This window comes from Ochotona curzoniae, unplaced genomic scaffold (genome assembly GCF_017591425.1).
Source record: "Ochotona curzoniae isolate NIBS_2020 unplaced genomic scaffold, NIBS_Ocur_1.0 scaffold_4701, whole genome shotgun sequence".
NCBI classification, from domain to species: Eukaryota; Metazoa; Chordata; class Mammalia; order Lagomorpha; family Ochotonidae; genus Ochotona; species Ochotona curzoniae.
The window spans coordinates 7,622,832-7,636,508 of NW_024467122.1; the positions used below are offsets into that span (position 1 = coordinate 7,622,832).

The 13,677-nt window shown below is 56.0% G+C and overlaps 1 protein-coding gene across 2 annotated transcripts in view; it reads left to right on the forward strand.

The window, feature by feature from the left end:
• The first annotated feature begins 1,752 nt into the window (after nt 1-1,752).
• The window catches only part of ALDH1A3 (aldehyde dehydrogenase 1 family member A3), a 29,831-nt gene continuing 17,906 nt past the window's right edge, over nt 1,753-13,677 (forward strand). The window contains exons 1-5 of one of the 2 annotated variants that reach the window (XM_040968832.1): nt 1,753-1,918; nt 6,340-6,444; nt 8,163-8,303; nt 13,033-13,162; nt 13,436-13,497. In XM_040968832.1, the coding sequence (XP_040824766.1) occupies nt 1,820-1,918; nt 6,340-6,444; nt 8,163-8,303; nt 13,033-13,162; nt 13,436-13,497 (537 nt within the window). In that variant the 5' untranslated portion in view covers nt 1,753-1,819. The remainder of the gene's footprint in view (nt 1,919-6,339; nt 6,445-8,162; nt 8,304-13,032; nt 13,163-13,435; nt 13,498-13,677) is intronic. The other variant, XM_040968834.1, reaches the window with a different exon arrangement.

The following is a 13,677-nucleotide window of genomic DNA, read 5'->3' on the forward strand; positions in this document are numbered from 1 at the left end:
TCCTCTGTTCTCAGGGAGCCTCCTGCTAGGACAAGGCCTACGGGCCGGGCCGAGGATTCTGCTCTGATCTCAGGCAAGCTCCCAGGATCATCAGGTGTCGACAGGAGGAGCTGCAGGTGGGTGCAGAGCCTCCAACATCAGCTGCCGTGGCTTACGAGGTCACCCTGGGCTACGAGGCGAGGCAACCCCCATTTCTGAGTTCCTGGCCAGAGGGGTGGGCAGCCGTCCACTCCCAGCGAACAGGCAGGATGCCCTTACACCCTAGAGGAGCGGAGTTCCAGTGCTGGTCCCTTCACCTGCCTCCCCCCCCCTCAACCCAGCAATTATTTAATTAGCCTAGCTTCCTCTATAAATATCCAGGGTTTTGTTTGTGTTTTTAAGACCTGGCTGAGTGACGGGTGTCCGCAAATACTGGATCCCAGCTCAGCTCCTACTCCTGGAGCTCGGTTTGGCAATCTCGCCTAGCTGTGTCACCCTGATTCCCCTGGGGGCCTGTACCCTGCACAGAGGCCTGGCTGATAAACCTTTCGGTTCTTAGGGAGGGGTTCGTGAGATCTAGGGCTTGGCAGCTGGCCCTGGGCTGTGGTCTGCTCAGTTGTTCTCATGAGCCCTAAGTGGGAGGCAGGCTGGCACCCACAGGAGCAGAGGAGGAAAGTGGTGACTTCTCTCTGGGCTCACCAGCATCCAGGAGCCGCAGAGCAGGCAGGGAGGCAGCTGGTTGGCTACCAGCCAACCTTGGCCCATTGTAGGGGCCCTGAATGGGGCCCCTTTACTCATCCACCCCGGAACCCAGCGGGCAAGTGGTAAGGGGAGGGAGAGGGCAAAGGCTTTAAAGCTAGCCCATGGTCTAGGAAAGACAGTGGTACAGGAAGCAAGCCTACCCTGGAATTGAACGCCTGCTTTCATCAGGAGTCCGCAGGAAGGGCACTCAGAAGTGACTGGTGCATGGCTCCCAGGGGGTCTGGGGCAAGAGCCAGTGGCTCCAAGGAGAGGAGCTGTGAGTGACCAGAGATTCAGCTCTGGAACCAACAGCTGCAAAGACGTTGTTTTCATTGAGGTTTAACGAGTGCATTTAAAAATTCACAGTGATTGCATCCCAGGGCTGGGGCAGGACTCGGTGCTGTGTGCCTGAGGGGAGCAAGCTGCACCGCAAGGTGAGGAAAGGGCCTCCTGCGCCATCCGCCCAGCAACTCCCAGGGCTGGGCAAGGGCCCGGGTGGACTTGATAGCGACGGTCCCGATTCGGGCCGAGTGGGACGTGGCGGTCCTCTGTGCCGTGAGCGAACGGGACTGAGTGGCGGCCCCAAGCAGGGTCACCCCGCCCGGAGCTCCGATCCCCCTTCCCCCGAAAGACTCAGGGACCCTGGACTGGAGAGCACCTTCCCGGGCGCTGCAGGGAGCTCCAGCTGAAGTTGGGCAAGAGCCGCAGGCGGCACCGGGCAGGGGGCAGCAGGTGCTGCTGGCAAAAGCGCGGTCTGTGGGGACCGGAGTGGGCGCTCCGGACCTCCGGGGGTCCCCCTCTCCCTGATCCAGCCCAGCGTCCGAGTCCTGGGACTTCCGGAACTTGGAGAAGGTGCTTCGTAGAGCTCGTCCAAGAACGGACTGGGACGTTGCGGGCCCGGGACGACGGGCGGGGTGGGGTGAGGCGGGCCGGCCCCCTCCCCGCCCTCCGCGTCTGCCCTCCCTTCCCCTCGTCAGGCAGCCAATTAGCCGTCCCTGAGGCGGGAGGCGTGGGGAGCTCCATAAAGCGGCGCGGAGCTGTCACCCCGGGAGCAGGCTGCGCATCGCCCAGGCGCTTCTGGCCAGAGTGCAGAGGAGCCATGGCCACCACCAACGGGGCGGTGGAGAATGGGCAGCCCGACAGGAAGCCGCCTGTTCTGCCGCGCCCCGTCCGCAACCTGGAGGTTAAGTTCACCAAGGTGAGGAGGGCGTTCTTCTCACCCGACGGCTGCCTGGCTCTGGGCAGCCGGGGTCGGAGAGCCGGGCAGGCCCAGGGGGTCCGCCCGCAGCCTCCGCCTCTGCACCGGGCGCTTCGTGGCGGGGCATTCCGGGCGGGTCCCCGGGCTCCAGGCAGACTATGGGGCTTGGCAGCGAGAGTCCGGAAGCCGCCGGTCGAGGAAGACCGCGCGGCGCCCAAGTGCAGCGTGGCGCGACCCCTGCCCCTCGAGGCCCGCTCGGTAGGCGGATGGAGGCGCGCCCCTGGGGTGTGGAGGGGCCGTCACAGACCTCTGGGGGAGTGTTTCCAGGGCTGCAGGAGTCCCCAAAGGTGCCAGAGGACGTCAAGAATGAGCTTGGGGACCCAGGCCACCTCGGGAAGCTGCCAGTGCGAATCGACGGCATCTGTGCTAAGCTTGAACCCGGCTTGGCGGCACGGCTAGGGAGCTGAGAAGCTCCCGGGAAGTCGCGGGTGGTCAAGCCAGTGCACTGGCGCGGCTGCTGCAGCGCGGTGAGATCACCTGTTGCCAGCGGCAGAAGGAAGATGGCGAGGCTTCCAAACCGGGCCCGGAACGGGGCTCCCTAGAGGACATCACCCGGGCTGTTGGGGTGCACAGCTGTGCAGGGGCAGGACGCCAGGCAACTTGGAGACCCTGGGTTGCATGGCCTTGCCTCGGGCAGGCAACTCTTTATGTCTTACCAGTAGTCTCCGACTCCAGCGGGCAGGCACAGGACTTAGAAAATTCACACGTCGATTTTATTTTCTGGAATCCCAGTTATCCTTCCCAACTAGTTTTAATCAAGGGGGGAAAGTTGCAGGCTACTCTGTGTGACCTTCAGATTTCCATCTCGGGATGCTCCATTCCCATGGTCTCCGGGGCCAACATATAAATTGCACAACCTTTAAATGTTTTCAGAAGACTGTATAGTCGCTTGAATGTCAGTGCTGGAAATTATTTTCCGTGTCACTCCCTGCTTAGCATTGGCCTCCGAAGGAAAGCTGCACTGCAACTTCTGGAAACAGCTAGGACAGTACCTTAATTCCGCCCCCACTCCAATTTAACTGTTCCTGCTTGGCTGCTGTTGGCCCTGGCAGTTGTTTTGCGTTTTTTCTCAAGTTGTGTTAAACTATTAGGAGCCAGAAAGTAAAGACATTATTGTCCTTTTGTGTTTGAGTCCCTGGAGAGCCATCTGGCCTCTTACAAGAAGTTTATTTCTTTCTCGATGGATGATTCTTCTATGTCCTGTAAGAGTTTACATGCAGCTGTTTGTAGGGGAGGATGGTAGAAGGCTTGCACAGCTTGAACCGCGTCATCTTTGCTAGTAGGACACTTTGGGTGCCCGTCCTCTTGTTGCTAATAGGACATTTGGGGTGCCCGTCTTCTTGTTGCTACTGGGATGTTTGGGGTACCCTCTCTTTGGCAATGGAACTGTGTGGTGAAGTGTGAGGAAAGATAGTGGGGTGGAGGGCGCTTGGGAGCGGAGACCCTCAGGGTTGCAGGGGACAATGGCTGCAGCTCCCTTGAACTCAGCTGTACCTTCTGTCCTTGTCCCCCAGTGCCCTTCAGGAGAGGCTTGCGGCTTCCAGAATGGGAGCTCCAGAAGCCGGTGCAGCTAAGGCTGGGCTCTCCAGGCTCAGGGAGCCTGGGCCCAGAGAGGCTGCATAAGTGGCATCCGGAGAGAGACTCAGGCAGAGTGAGTAAGGCAGGTGTGAGGTGGGCAGCCTGAGGGCAGACAGAACACGGGAGCCCATGGTGGGCTGCCTTATTTCCAAGCTGTTCCCCAGTGCTTGTTCGTAGCGGACTCATGCTGGAAGTGGTTCTCCCAGATCTTGGCTTCAGCCTTGGTGGTCCGCAGACTCAGGATGATCTGGCTTCTAGAAGAATGCCCCTTCACCTGTGATCAGACTTCAACACAGGAGCTCAGGCTGTATTGTTTTGGTGAGAGGAGAGTCTCACCCAAACTAAGTCCTCCAGAGAAATCTCAAACGATAGCCATCCCTTCCCGTCTGAGGCTCTTTCCTTTGCTTAGCCAAGTCTTTCCAGAGATTCAACTTCTTCTGTGAGTGAAGATGTCCACTTTTAGCATCTCTCACGAAAACTGAAAATTCGCCTGATACTGTCTTCTGCACACTCCTCTTGAGTTCAGCAGAAGGGTCCTGTGGGCATTTCTGGACATGGTGTCAGCAGGATTCACATTTGCCATTGATGTTGTTGTGCCCACCCTGACCACAGCGCCCAGCACAGTCTGAATTCCATGTCGCACTGGGCTTTTGGAGACACACGAATTCAGTGCACAGCTGAATACAGTGTGCGTCTGCTTCACACCCACTGACACGGCCACAGGAACACTTCCTCTCTGCATTCTGATTTGGGAGTCCCGGAGAATGCAGACAGCCCCGTGGGTAGGATGCGTTCCCAGAGGCTTCCTTCTTCATGGTTTTGTTTTTGCTTTGGCAGAGAGACAATCCACAAGAGAAAACTACTCGCAAATGACTTCCCAGGGTAGCAAATAGCCAAGAATTTTGCTCAAGTACAAACATTGTGATGAGGCAATATAGTTAGATTCCAGCAGTCTGAATTCTCTCTCATTTTGGGGGGGAAGGAGTTGCTGGCTACCAAGGACCGTGAATTAATGTCACAAACAACCTAGGAGTGAGCTTTTTGTGTTTTCCCCCTCTTTTGGGGACAGTGCTTGGAGGTGAAGTGTCCCAGGCATCCTTCCGATTGTCGCAGTCTGTTCCCATCCCCGCCCCCACCCCCGACTTCTAGTTTCTTTTGCCACCTTCTCATTTTCCCTGCCCCTTGGAACTGATACCAGGAAGAATCCAGAATCAGCAATTTTCCCTGACAGTCTCTATTATCTAGCCCGCGAAATTTCATCTTCCTGCAAATGGGCCCCTCTCCCTGACTGCAATTTCCTCCCCACACTAACTAAACTCCTCTGCTCCACTTATTAATTTCTTGCTCGGACCGAGTGATTGCTCGCTGGATGGCAGAAATGAACTCTTGGATTTGGTTTCAGTTGGAAGAAGAAACCTGTAATTGTAGCCTGGCCTTTTTCGTCGCGTGTTTCCCTAGGGGCCTGGCCTCTCACGCAAGTGCAGAACATCCAGAAATCAGGCGGACACGATCCCCTGTTTGGCCGAATACTCTCAGCTGCGGCTTCCCAATAGAGCACAGATGTTCTCTGCCCCCCGCCCAGCCAGAAGCTACCTTCTGCGCACAGTCCCTGCCACACCAGACCAGGCTTCTTTCTCCCACAGGCTGCAGGGTTTGTACGAGAAAGCCCAAGGCAGAAAGCAAAGCCAAGTGCCCCCCTCGCTCTTTCTTTCTGTCTTGTCACTAGAGTTGGGTGTTCCAAATGAATCACTTCTCACGATTGTTGAGATCGGCCCTTTCCTGCTCAGGCCTCTGCAGCAGGTCAGAGAAGGCAGCCACGGACAGTGACGGGTGAGAGCTTGCCTTCGGCCAGCCCTGCAGGGCCCAGGGAGCATGCTCTGAACTGAGAACCACGGAGCAGAGCGTCCAAGTGCAGGGACACAACGGCTGCTCTGCTCTTGCTGCTGCTGCCGTGGGGGCGTTGTGATGATGAGCGGCTCCCCTGAGAGCAGCAGAACCTGCCTGCGTCTGCGCTGGGGCAGCCGGGCTCCCTGCGGCGGGGCGTGCATCTACCCTCCTCCCCACCATGCTTCTGAAGGCAAGCAGTGCTGAGCACAGACCACGAATGGACACGCAGAACACACATTCCCTGCCGTGCGCCTTCTAACCTCTCTTTAGTTTCTCCTTGGCATTGCAAAATAAATAAATCAGTCTTCTTGTTCTCTGGGCAGCTGGGGCTCCCAGAGAAGTGGTTCTGTGGTTTATTCCTTGGGTTCGGCTGAGCACGGACGTTTGCTGCATCACTGAATAGATCTGGAACCTTGCTTACCAACACACTTGACTTGGAGTTCCCGCATCGGAAGCAGAAGCAGGGCGTGTGCTGCGCATTGGTGTAGAGCAAGGGGTGCAGTGCGGGTCTCCCCCAGGGTGGGAAGGTGAGGAGCTGCGTGGGCTGGCTCCTTGACAGTCTTGCTGGGATTACAGGGAAGCAGGTGCGTTGAGTGCCTGCTCGGGAAACCCCTGGAATCCTCCCCCGAGATCTGCAAGGGTTTAGTCGGTGAACTCAAGTGTGCCTCCATGACTCTGTGTTCTGGCTAAAGATTTAGAGAAGATGCTAAATGACACAAGTTCTTTTCTGGCAAACCCTTGAGTCCCAATTCTGAGGAGTGTCATGGTGGGGAGGGGAGGGAGGGCAGAAGGGAGTGGGGAGGAAGCCAGACAAGACGTTACCTAAGGACCTAAGCATGTTGCAATGATATGATTTTGATTTAAACCTAATTTGTTACACTTCCCCTCCTGGTTAGATATTTATCAACAATGAGTGGCACGAATCCCAAAGCGGGAAGAAGTTTGCGACGTACAACCCTTCGACTCTGGAGAGAATATGCGAAGTGGATGAAGGCGATAAGGTGGGTGGTTTTTCTCCCTCTTTCTCTTCCTCTGAGCAGTTTGATGGCAGATAACCGTGGGGTGGTGAGGAAGTGTGGGGCCCAGCCATGAGCCAGAGCTGGCCCGTACGGGGGAAAGGCCCAGGCCAGCTGTGCCGAGGCATCCTCCGTGCCAGCTTCTGGTCAGGACGGATGCTGGCTGGGCTCAGAATGGGATCAATTAGAGACCTCCCTCTGCAGAGGGTCGCCTTCCTTTGAAGGATGTCTCCGTGGCTCAGGAATGACCTCACCTCCTCCCTGCGAGGCTGAAGGGAAGGTTTTTATCAATTACTTGAACCTGCAGGCACGGCAGAGTCTTTCCAGAAAGCATTTCTGACTGGCCGGGCTTTACCGAGGGCAGCATTTTGAAACACTTAAAAGATTGACTTCAAGGATTAAACAAAAAAAGGTTGGCTGCCCCAGTGGTGGGAACAGTGATAGTATCTCAGAACCCCCAGCGTTCCGGTCTTCTGGAGCCTTGGGACTGTCTCTCGTTGTTGCTGGGGAGTCCATGTTGTGACACGGGAACTGCAAGGACTTCTGGCTGTGCTCAGGCTCTCGCTTGCATTCTGAATGAAGCGACCCTGGGGAGTAGAGAGGGGGGTGGGAGAGGCGAGGGTCTCCTATCACAGGCAAGCACACGGGAACCTGCCCTGCACCGAGGGAGCACGGGACAGGTGGCAGTGCTCGCTGGTAATGTGTTGGTAGCATTGCACAGGGCCGCTAGTCGGGCGGGGCTTTAGGCTCAGCGGTGACGATTTGTGGGCACCTATGCTGAGCCCCTTTTGTGATGCCTCACGCTGAGCTCTGCTCTAGAGAAGATCACCGAGTCGGGGGTTGGCACTGGGGAGAGAGTGTGCAGGGTTTGGTGGTAGCCCTTCCCGGAGGTGCTGGGGTGCCCTGGGCTCCTTCCTTGGTATAGGTGACTATTCTGAGCCCCCGGAGGCAAGGCCTGCCCAGTCCCCTCCACATCAGAGCCTGCGATGAGGAATTCAGCCCCCACTCACCTGCAGGCATGCACGGCCTTAATAGTGTCTCCCTCCTGGCTGGTGGCCAGTGCCCGCTGCCCCTGTCTGGGGATAGAGGCTTAAGGATGCCTGCTGATCCTCACAGCCCTTTTTCTGCCAGTGGCAGCTCCTGAAATGGCTTCCATGGCTTTCGTGTACTGTTGACTTTGATGTGAGGTTCTGTTGTCAGTGTTCTATGCATGTACCACACGTCCAGTTCCTGGTCGATGAAACAGCGTGGCAGCCCTGTCTCCATGGGTGGGGGAGGCAATCTCTGGGGACCACCTTGTTTGCCCGCTTTTCTGGTGTGGTCAGTTCTGCCACCAGCCAAGCACAAGTGTGCCCCAACTTGGGGGAGTATCGGGCAAGAATGCACTTGCCAGGGCAGCCACTGCCCCTGATTTGTGAACAGATGGGCATGGCCAAGGTAAAGCAGGACGAAGGTTTTCTTCCTAGGGTCACTAAGAAGTATCCTCAATGTCAGTGACTCCATTAGACATTCCCAAAAACCTCTTTTATTCAGATAAAAGAGGTTCCTGCTCGGCTGTCGCAACCAGAACCAACAAGCTAGGGGAAAAAGAGAGAAAAGCATCCCAGGGCCTCAAGGGGTTTAAAAGCTCTGGCTGTACCTCAGTGATGGCAGGGTGCTGCTGCGCCCCCCTGACATGTGTCTCTGTTGTTCTGGTCTCTCAGCCTGACGTGGATAAGGCCGTGGAGGCAGCCCAGGCTGCCTTCCAGAGGGGCTCCCCATGGCGCCGGCTGGATGCGCTGAGCCGTGGCCACCTGCTGCAGCAGCTGGCTGACCTCATGGAGAGAGACCGCGCCATCCTGGCGGTGAGTACATGCCCTGGGTCCCTGCGCACAGGCCTGTCCCTCAGGGGGCACGGGGGCAGGATGAAGGCACCACTGCACAGCGGCTGTCCATTCAGCCCCCAGAAGCGTGGTCCTCTCCTCTGGGCTTGAGCTGTATTATTCTGAAGTCATAGTCTCATGCCCTGCAGCTCGGCTCCTTGGCCGAGCAGCTGCCTGCCGTGACTCCTGGTTCCCAGAGGCAGGACACACTGACCACTGATGGCAGGTCACGGTGGATCAGGCTGGCTGCTGGCCCCACTTGCCTGTTTTATGGACTGGGCTGTTTTGTTTGTTTCCCATTAACTCCTGAAATTTAACCCCTGTCTGAGTGCTGGGCCTCCTGCTTCTCTGCGTTCACTCTCTGAGGTTTCTAAAAATACCAAATAGAAAATTCCAGAAATTACAATCTGGAAGTTTTAAAGAGCACTTATCACTATATATCATCATAATTATTTCTATCATTACTTGTTATCATTGATATTTTTCTGCATCAAAGACCAAGCTTTATCTGAGGCGAGTGCTTAGCCTAGTGGTACCGGCACAGGCTAAGACACTTGCCTGCTACGCGGGAGAGCCTTGGTTCAGTTCCCAGGCCTGGTACCTGATTCCCAGGTTCCTTCTAAGGCTGCTCCTCGAAGACAGTGGTGATGGCTTGACTACCTGGCTTTTTTTTTTTTGCCATCCCCAGGGAGACCCTGCTCATGGCTTTGGCCTGGTCTAGGCCAGCCAATGCCTGTATTACGGGAGCTGAATCAGTACATGGGTGCTTTTCCTATCTGTGTCTTCATGGCTCTCAAATAAACACACTTTTCCACTAAAATTTTGACTAAGAGTACATAAACTCTAGTATAGCTATGCTCATGCATGGTTTTCTATAGGATACATTTTCCACAAACTACCCGGATACCCCTTATCTGCATGGGTTTCCAAATTCCATCTCCCAGGACCTTTCGGAAGTTCCTCGTGTGTACTGGGAGAGCCTCTTATTCTTGCGTCTCTGGTTTCAGGCTCCCGGAGGGGATCCTGCCAGGAAGGTGTTCAGGAAGCCGCAGGCTCCATATGCAGCTTGTGTTGTTCCTTATTCTTATGAAAAGAAATGCCGCTGCTTAACATAGAAGCAACATTCTTTGTAGGACCCCGAATCATTCCCCAGTCACTCCTGAGCTGGGCCACAGTCAAGTGTTTAGAAAACCTCAACATAGAAAGACCCGAGTTCCGATCCTGGCTCTGCTACCTGCTAGCCGTGTGGTTTTGGATAAGTGGTTCACCTTCCTGAGACTTACTTCTCCAAGTAAAAGGCCACAGCTGCGTTAGGTGCTGTGAGCGTGGGCTGCCTGAGCCCCTGGCAGATGGAAGCACTGCATAGCAAGGATGCCTGCGATGTGCAGATCGTAACAGGTATCAAAATAATGGAGGCTGCAGCCACAGCTTCCCTTCCTCCCTGCCACCCGTGACTCCCAGACCTCTTGGTGCAGAGTGTGAGCGTCCACACAGCCTCTGTGCTCTGGACAAGCAGCTGTGGGGTGGTTAATAAGGTCACGGCACCCTCACACTTCGGTCTCAGCTGAAGGACCCCGGGGCATCTCTGCCGACCCTCCTCCCTGGACCTCGGGCTCCTTAGTGTCCTTGAATGCAGTAGGTGCCGATGTTGAAAAATTGTTCCTAACATTGAGGTCTAGTTTGTTGAGGGAGGAAATCTGCTTTTTCAGTCTCTAATTTGAAAAAAAAAAAAAAGTCTTTGTTTTGTTTTGATACTGGAAATGAGCAGTACAGGGGCTGCCCTTTTAAAGGACACTGTCACCTGACAAGGACATTCCCCACCTTGTCCCTGAAAGCATTTGCGGGGGTGAGGTGTGGAGGTGCTTGTGGGGGTGAGGTATGGAGGTGCTTGTGGGGGTGAGGTGTGGAGGTGCTTGTGGGGGTGAGGTGTGGAGGTGCTCTCGGTGCTCTTCCAGAATGCATTTGCCTGGAGGTGCACCTGCACAGAAACTGAAGCTGCTCTCGCTCCCTGTGTTCCGAGGGCAGCTCCTTCACAGCGATGGTTGCTCTTCTCCATGGAGCTTCTCTCGTTTCTTCCTGCAAGGAAAGCCGGCCTCAACACTCAAGCCGCCAAACAGGCTCTTTCAAAAACATGTCTGTCTTCGGCCGCATGAGCTCATCGGCTTGCTATGTCCCTGTGCGCTAATTGCAGGCTGCAGAAGGGTGCCCTGCACACCCTCCCCACCCTGGCCTTCAGTGTCAGCACCATCTTGGTGGCTGCACAGCCCTCAGCCCACCTTCCCCTGCAGCCCACCCAGTTGTCCAGGTGCGGCTAGGTTTTGAAGTGGAGGTCAGCTGTGCTGGCTTCATCATAGCAGATCGCTGTCTCCCATCAGGGGCACGCTGCCCGCGAGAAGTAGGATCCAGCTGGTTGTCCCCACATGAAAGGGATGGAGAATTCCTGGCGAGTGTGGCTTTTGAAAGCTGCAACCGCTACACAAGAAAGTGTGCTACACTCCCCACCTGGATGCTCTTCTTGCACTTGCTCATGGCACTGGGCTTGGCCCCACGTTGCTCTCTTGCCAGCTCTGTGGTCTGGTGGAGATTTGGTGTTCGAGGTTCAGAAACACATGTGGGGGTGTCCTGGCCAAGACTCTGGTTCTTTGGGGACTCATTTTTGGAAGTATCCAAAGGCGGTTGGGGGGACCCTCCCCTTTTTTAATCTGGCCTTCCAATTTTAGTCTGGGTGCTCTAGGCGTGTGTGTATGTAGCAGTTCCCCCAGCACTTTTCCATCATTAGGCAGCATACAAGGGTTACGCCGTCTTCATCCTTCAGAAAGGACCTTCTCCCAGAATGGCAGAGGCAGTGCTGGACAACAGGAGTGGCCGTGGTTCGTTCATGAGGAGTCAGACAAGAACTGCCAGCGGCGGTTGTTCCCATCAAGGCTAAGGCTTGGCTTCTCTGGCTCAGTACTGTGCACTTACCCACCTGCCTGCCAATCTCTCTCTCTCTCTCCCTCCAAGATCTTCTTCTCTGTGCCCTGAGGACCTTGCCCTTGTTTTCCGTGGAGAACCAGGGCCATTACTCTAGTGTGTGAACTTACCCTGGTTCCTCATCAAACATGGCCCAGCTCTGAGGCTGCCTACTCTTCCTCAGCTTGTTGCAGGCACCTGGCCTGTGCTATTTATTATCCCATTTCAGAGATGAGGAAGACGAGCCCTGAGGAGGTTAAATAACCTGACTGAAGTAGCCCAGGCAGAGGGGAAAGCCAGTACTGGGGATAGTAGAACCAAACGGGTGGCTCCCTGCCCAGCCCTCACCCGCGGTGCTCCCTGTGTCCACCCAAGAGGAGACTGAGAGCAGCTTCTGGCTCCATGGGTAGATGGGCAGATGCTGGGTGGAAAATGGCTGGTCCCTGGAGACCCTGGCGTCATCCATAACTTGCAGATGAAGAGAAGGTGACAAGAATTCCGGTGACCATTTCTCTTATCACTGGTACTTTTTGTGTAGTGACTCTATCAGTGCTTGCCTTAGTCCTATGAGAACTAGACCATGACCAGTCTCACTTACAGAGGAGGAAGCTGGGACAGGGAGAAACCCAGCGCTGGGGTTCTGCCAAAGCAGTTGCCACTTGCTTAGAGGGAATATGCTGGTGCACCCCTATGGCCAAGGTCAGCAGAAGGGCAGTGGGCTCCTCACCTAACAGCTGCATCCGTTGTCCATGGCCGGGCTAATCCACAGTATCCGCACAGTTGTCCACAGAGTCCAGATGTTATTCTCAGCCCCTTCCTCATGTACGAGCAGGGAAAGGACTGCTGGGGTGGGGACAGGATCCTCACAGCGAGGTGGCTGCTCAGATGCCATACTGCTGCCTCTGTGCAGCCTGGGCCGAGTCCCTGGCCTCTGCCAGCTTTAGGACTGCACTGTAGAGTGGGAATGGAGATTTCAAGTTCAGACAGGGGACTGTGCAAGTGTACTGGGTACAAACTGGGGGGGATGGGGGAAGGGCACGTCTTCTTCCTACTCCAATGCCACGTCCACAGGAATCCCGCCTGAGGCTGTGTGTCCGGTGGCCACTTCCTGCACAGAGGGATGACTGGGGGTTTCAGGACGGGCTCCACTGGGGCCGCTTGTCCCAAGGACAAAGGGGTTCTCTCTAACCCTGGCTGGAAATAGAAAAGAATCCTGCCATTGAGAGGCTGGCCCTGCACGGCCACCTCCCTGGGCAGCGGGGCGAGGCCGCTGCTCTGGGCCCCGCATCCGGCCACAGCCTGCACGTTGGAGGGACAGCTTCTTTGTGTGGGCGCTGTGACCCTTGACGGGCATGATCACACTATTCCCCCTGCCAGGCCCTCCCTTTTTTTCTCTGCGTCCCCGGAAGCTGGCCCCTGCCGGTCCCACCGACCTTGGGAGAGCTTCCCAGGAATGCCTCAGCTCAGCGGTCAGGGTCATGTAGCTGAAACCAAAGGCCAGATGCCAACAGGGATCCTTCCCAGTGAGACTTCAAACTGGCCTCGCATCTCCGGGGGAGGAGGGTGTGGATCCTTCAGGGGAGCCACAGGTCTGGGTGAGACCCCCACTCCCACCCCACCCTGGGTGTTTGGCAGTAAAGTCCAGTCTTGCCCATCTGGCTATGAAGTCGGTGTCACACTATCTGACGTGTGTGACACTGAGGCCTTGGGAGCTGTGAGCCCAGTGTGTGTATCAACAACCATCCTGTTGTTGTCACAGACCCTGGAGACCATGGACACTGGGAAGCCATTTCTTCAGGCCTTTTTCATCGACCTGGAAGGCTGCATCAAGACCCTCAGATACTTTGCAGGCTGGGCTGACAAAATCCAGGGCAGGACCATCCCCACAGGTAAGACCCCGCTGTGGCTCTACCCTCCTCCCCTGGCAGCCTCAGGTAGCCCCTTTGGGCCTCAGGACCAGGATGTCCCTCCAGGTCCCCCACCCGCTGTGGCTCTGGCCTGATTGTCCCCAGTCTCAGACCTTCCCTTTTAGAGATTAACTCAGACCCACAGCTCAGATCATGGCCACAGCTGGGTGCCAGCTCCCGTGTGGGCCTCTGGGCTTCTGTCTGCCTCTCAGAAACCTTGACCTTGACTGGATAAGCACCTTCTTCTTGTTGCAGATGACAATGTTGTGTGTTTCACAAGGCATGAGCCTGTCGGGGTGTGTGGAGCCATCACCCCGGTAAGTATAGCCACTGCCCTGGATGCTGGCACCTTCCAGTGCTGTAGTCCCCATCCTAGGGTCCTATGGTCCACAAAGCATTTATCAAGCAGTCTCTGGGAGTAAGGGGTTTCGCCCCTTTCTGCTGCAGGTGTGAAGGTGGGGAGCGGGGAAGTCCCACCTGGAACCATGAGAAGCAGC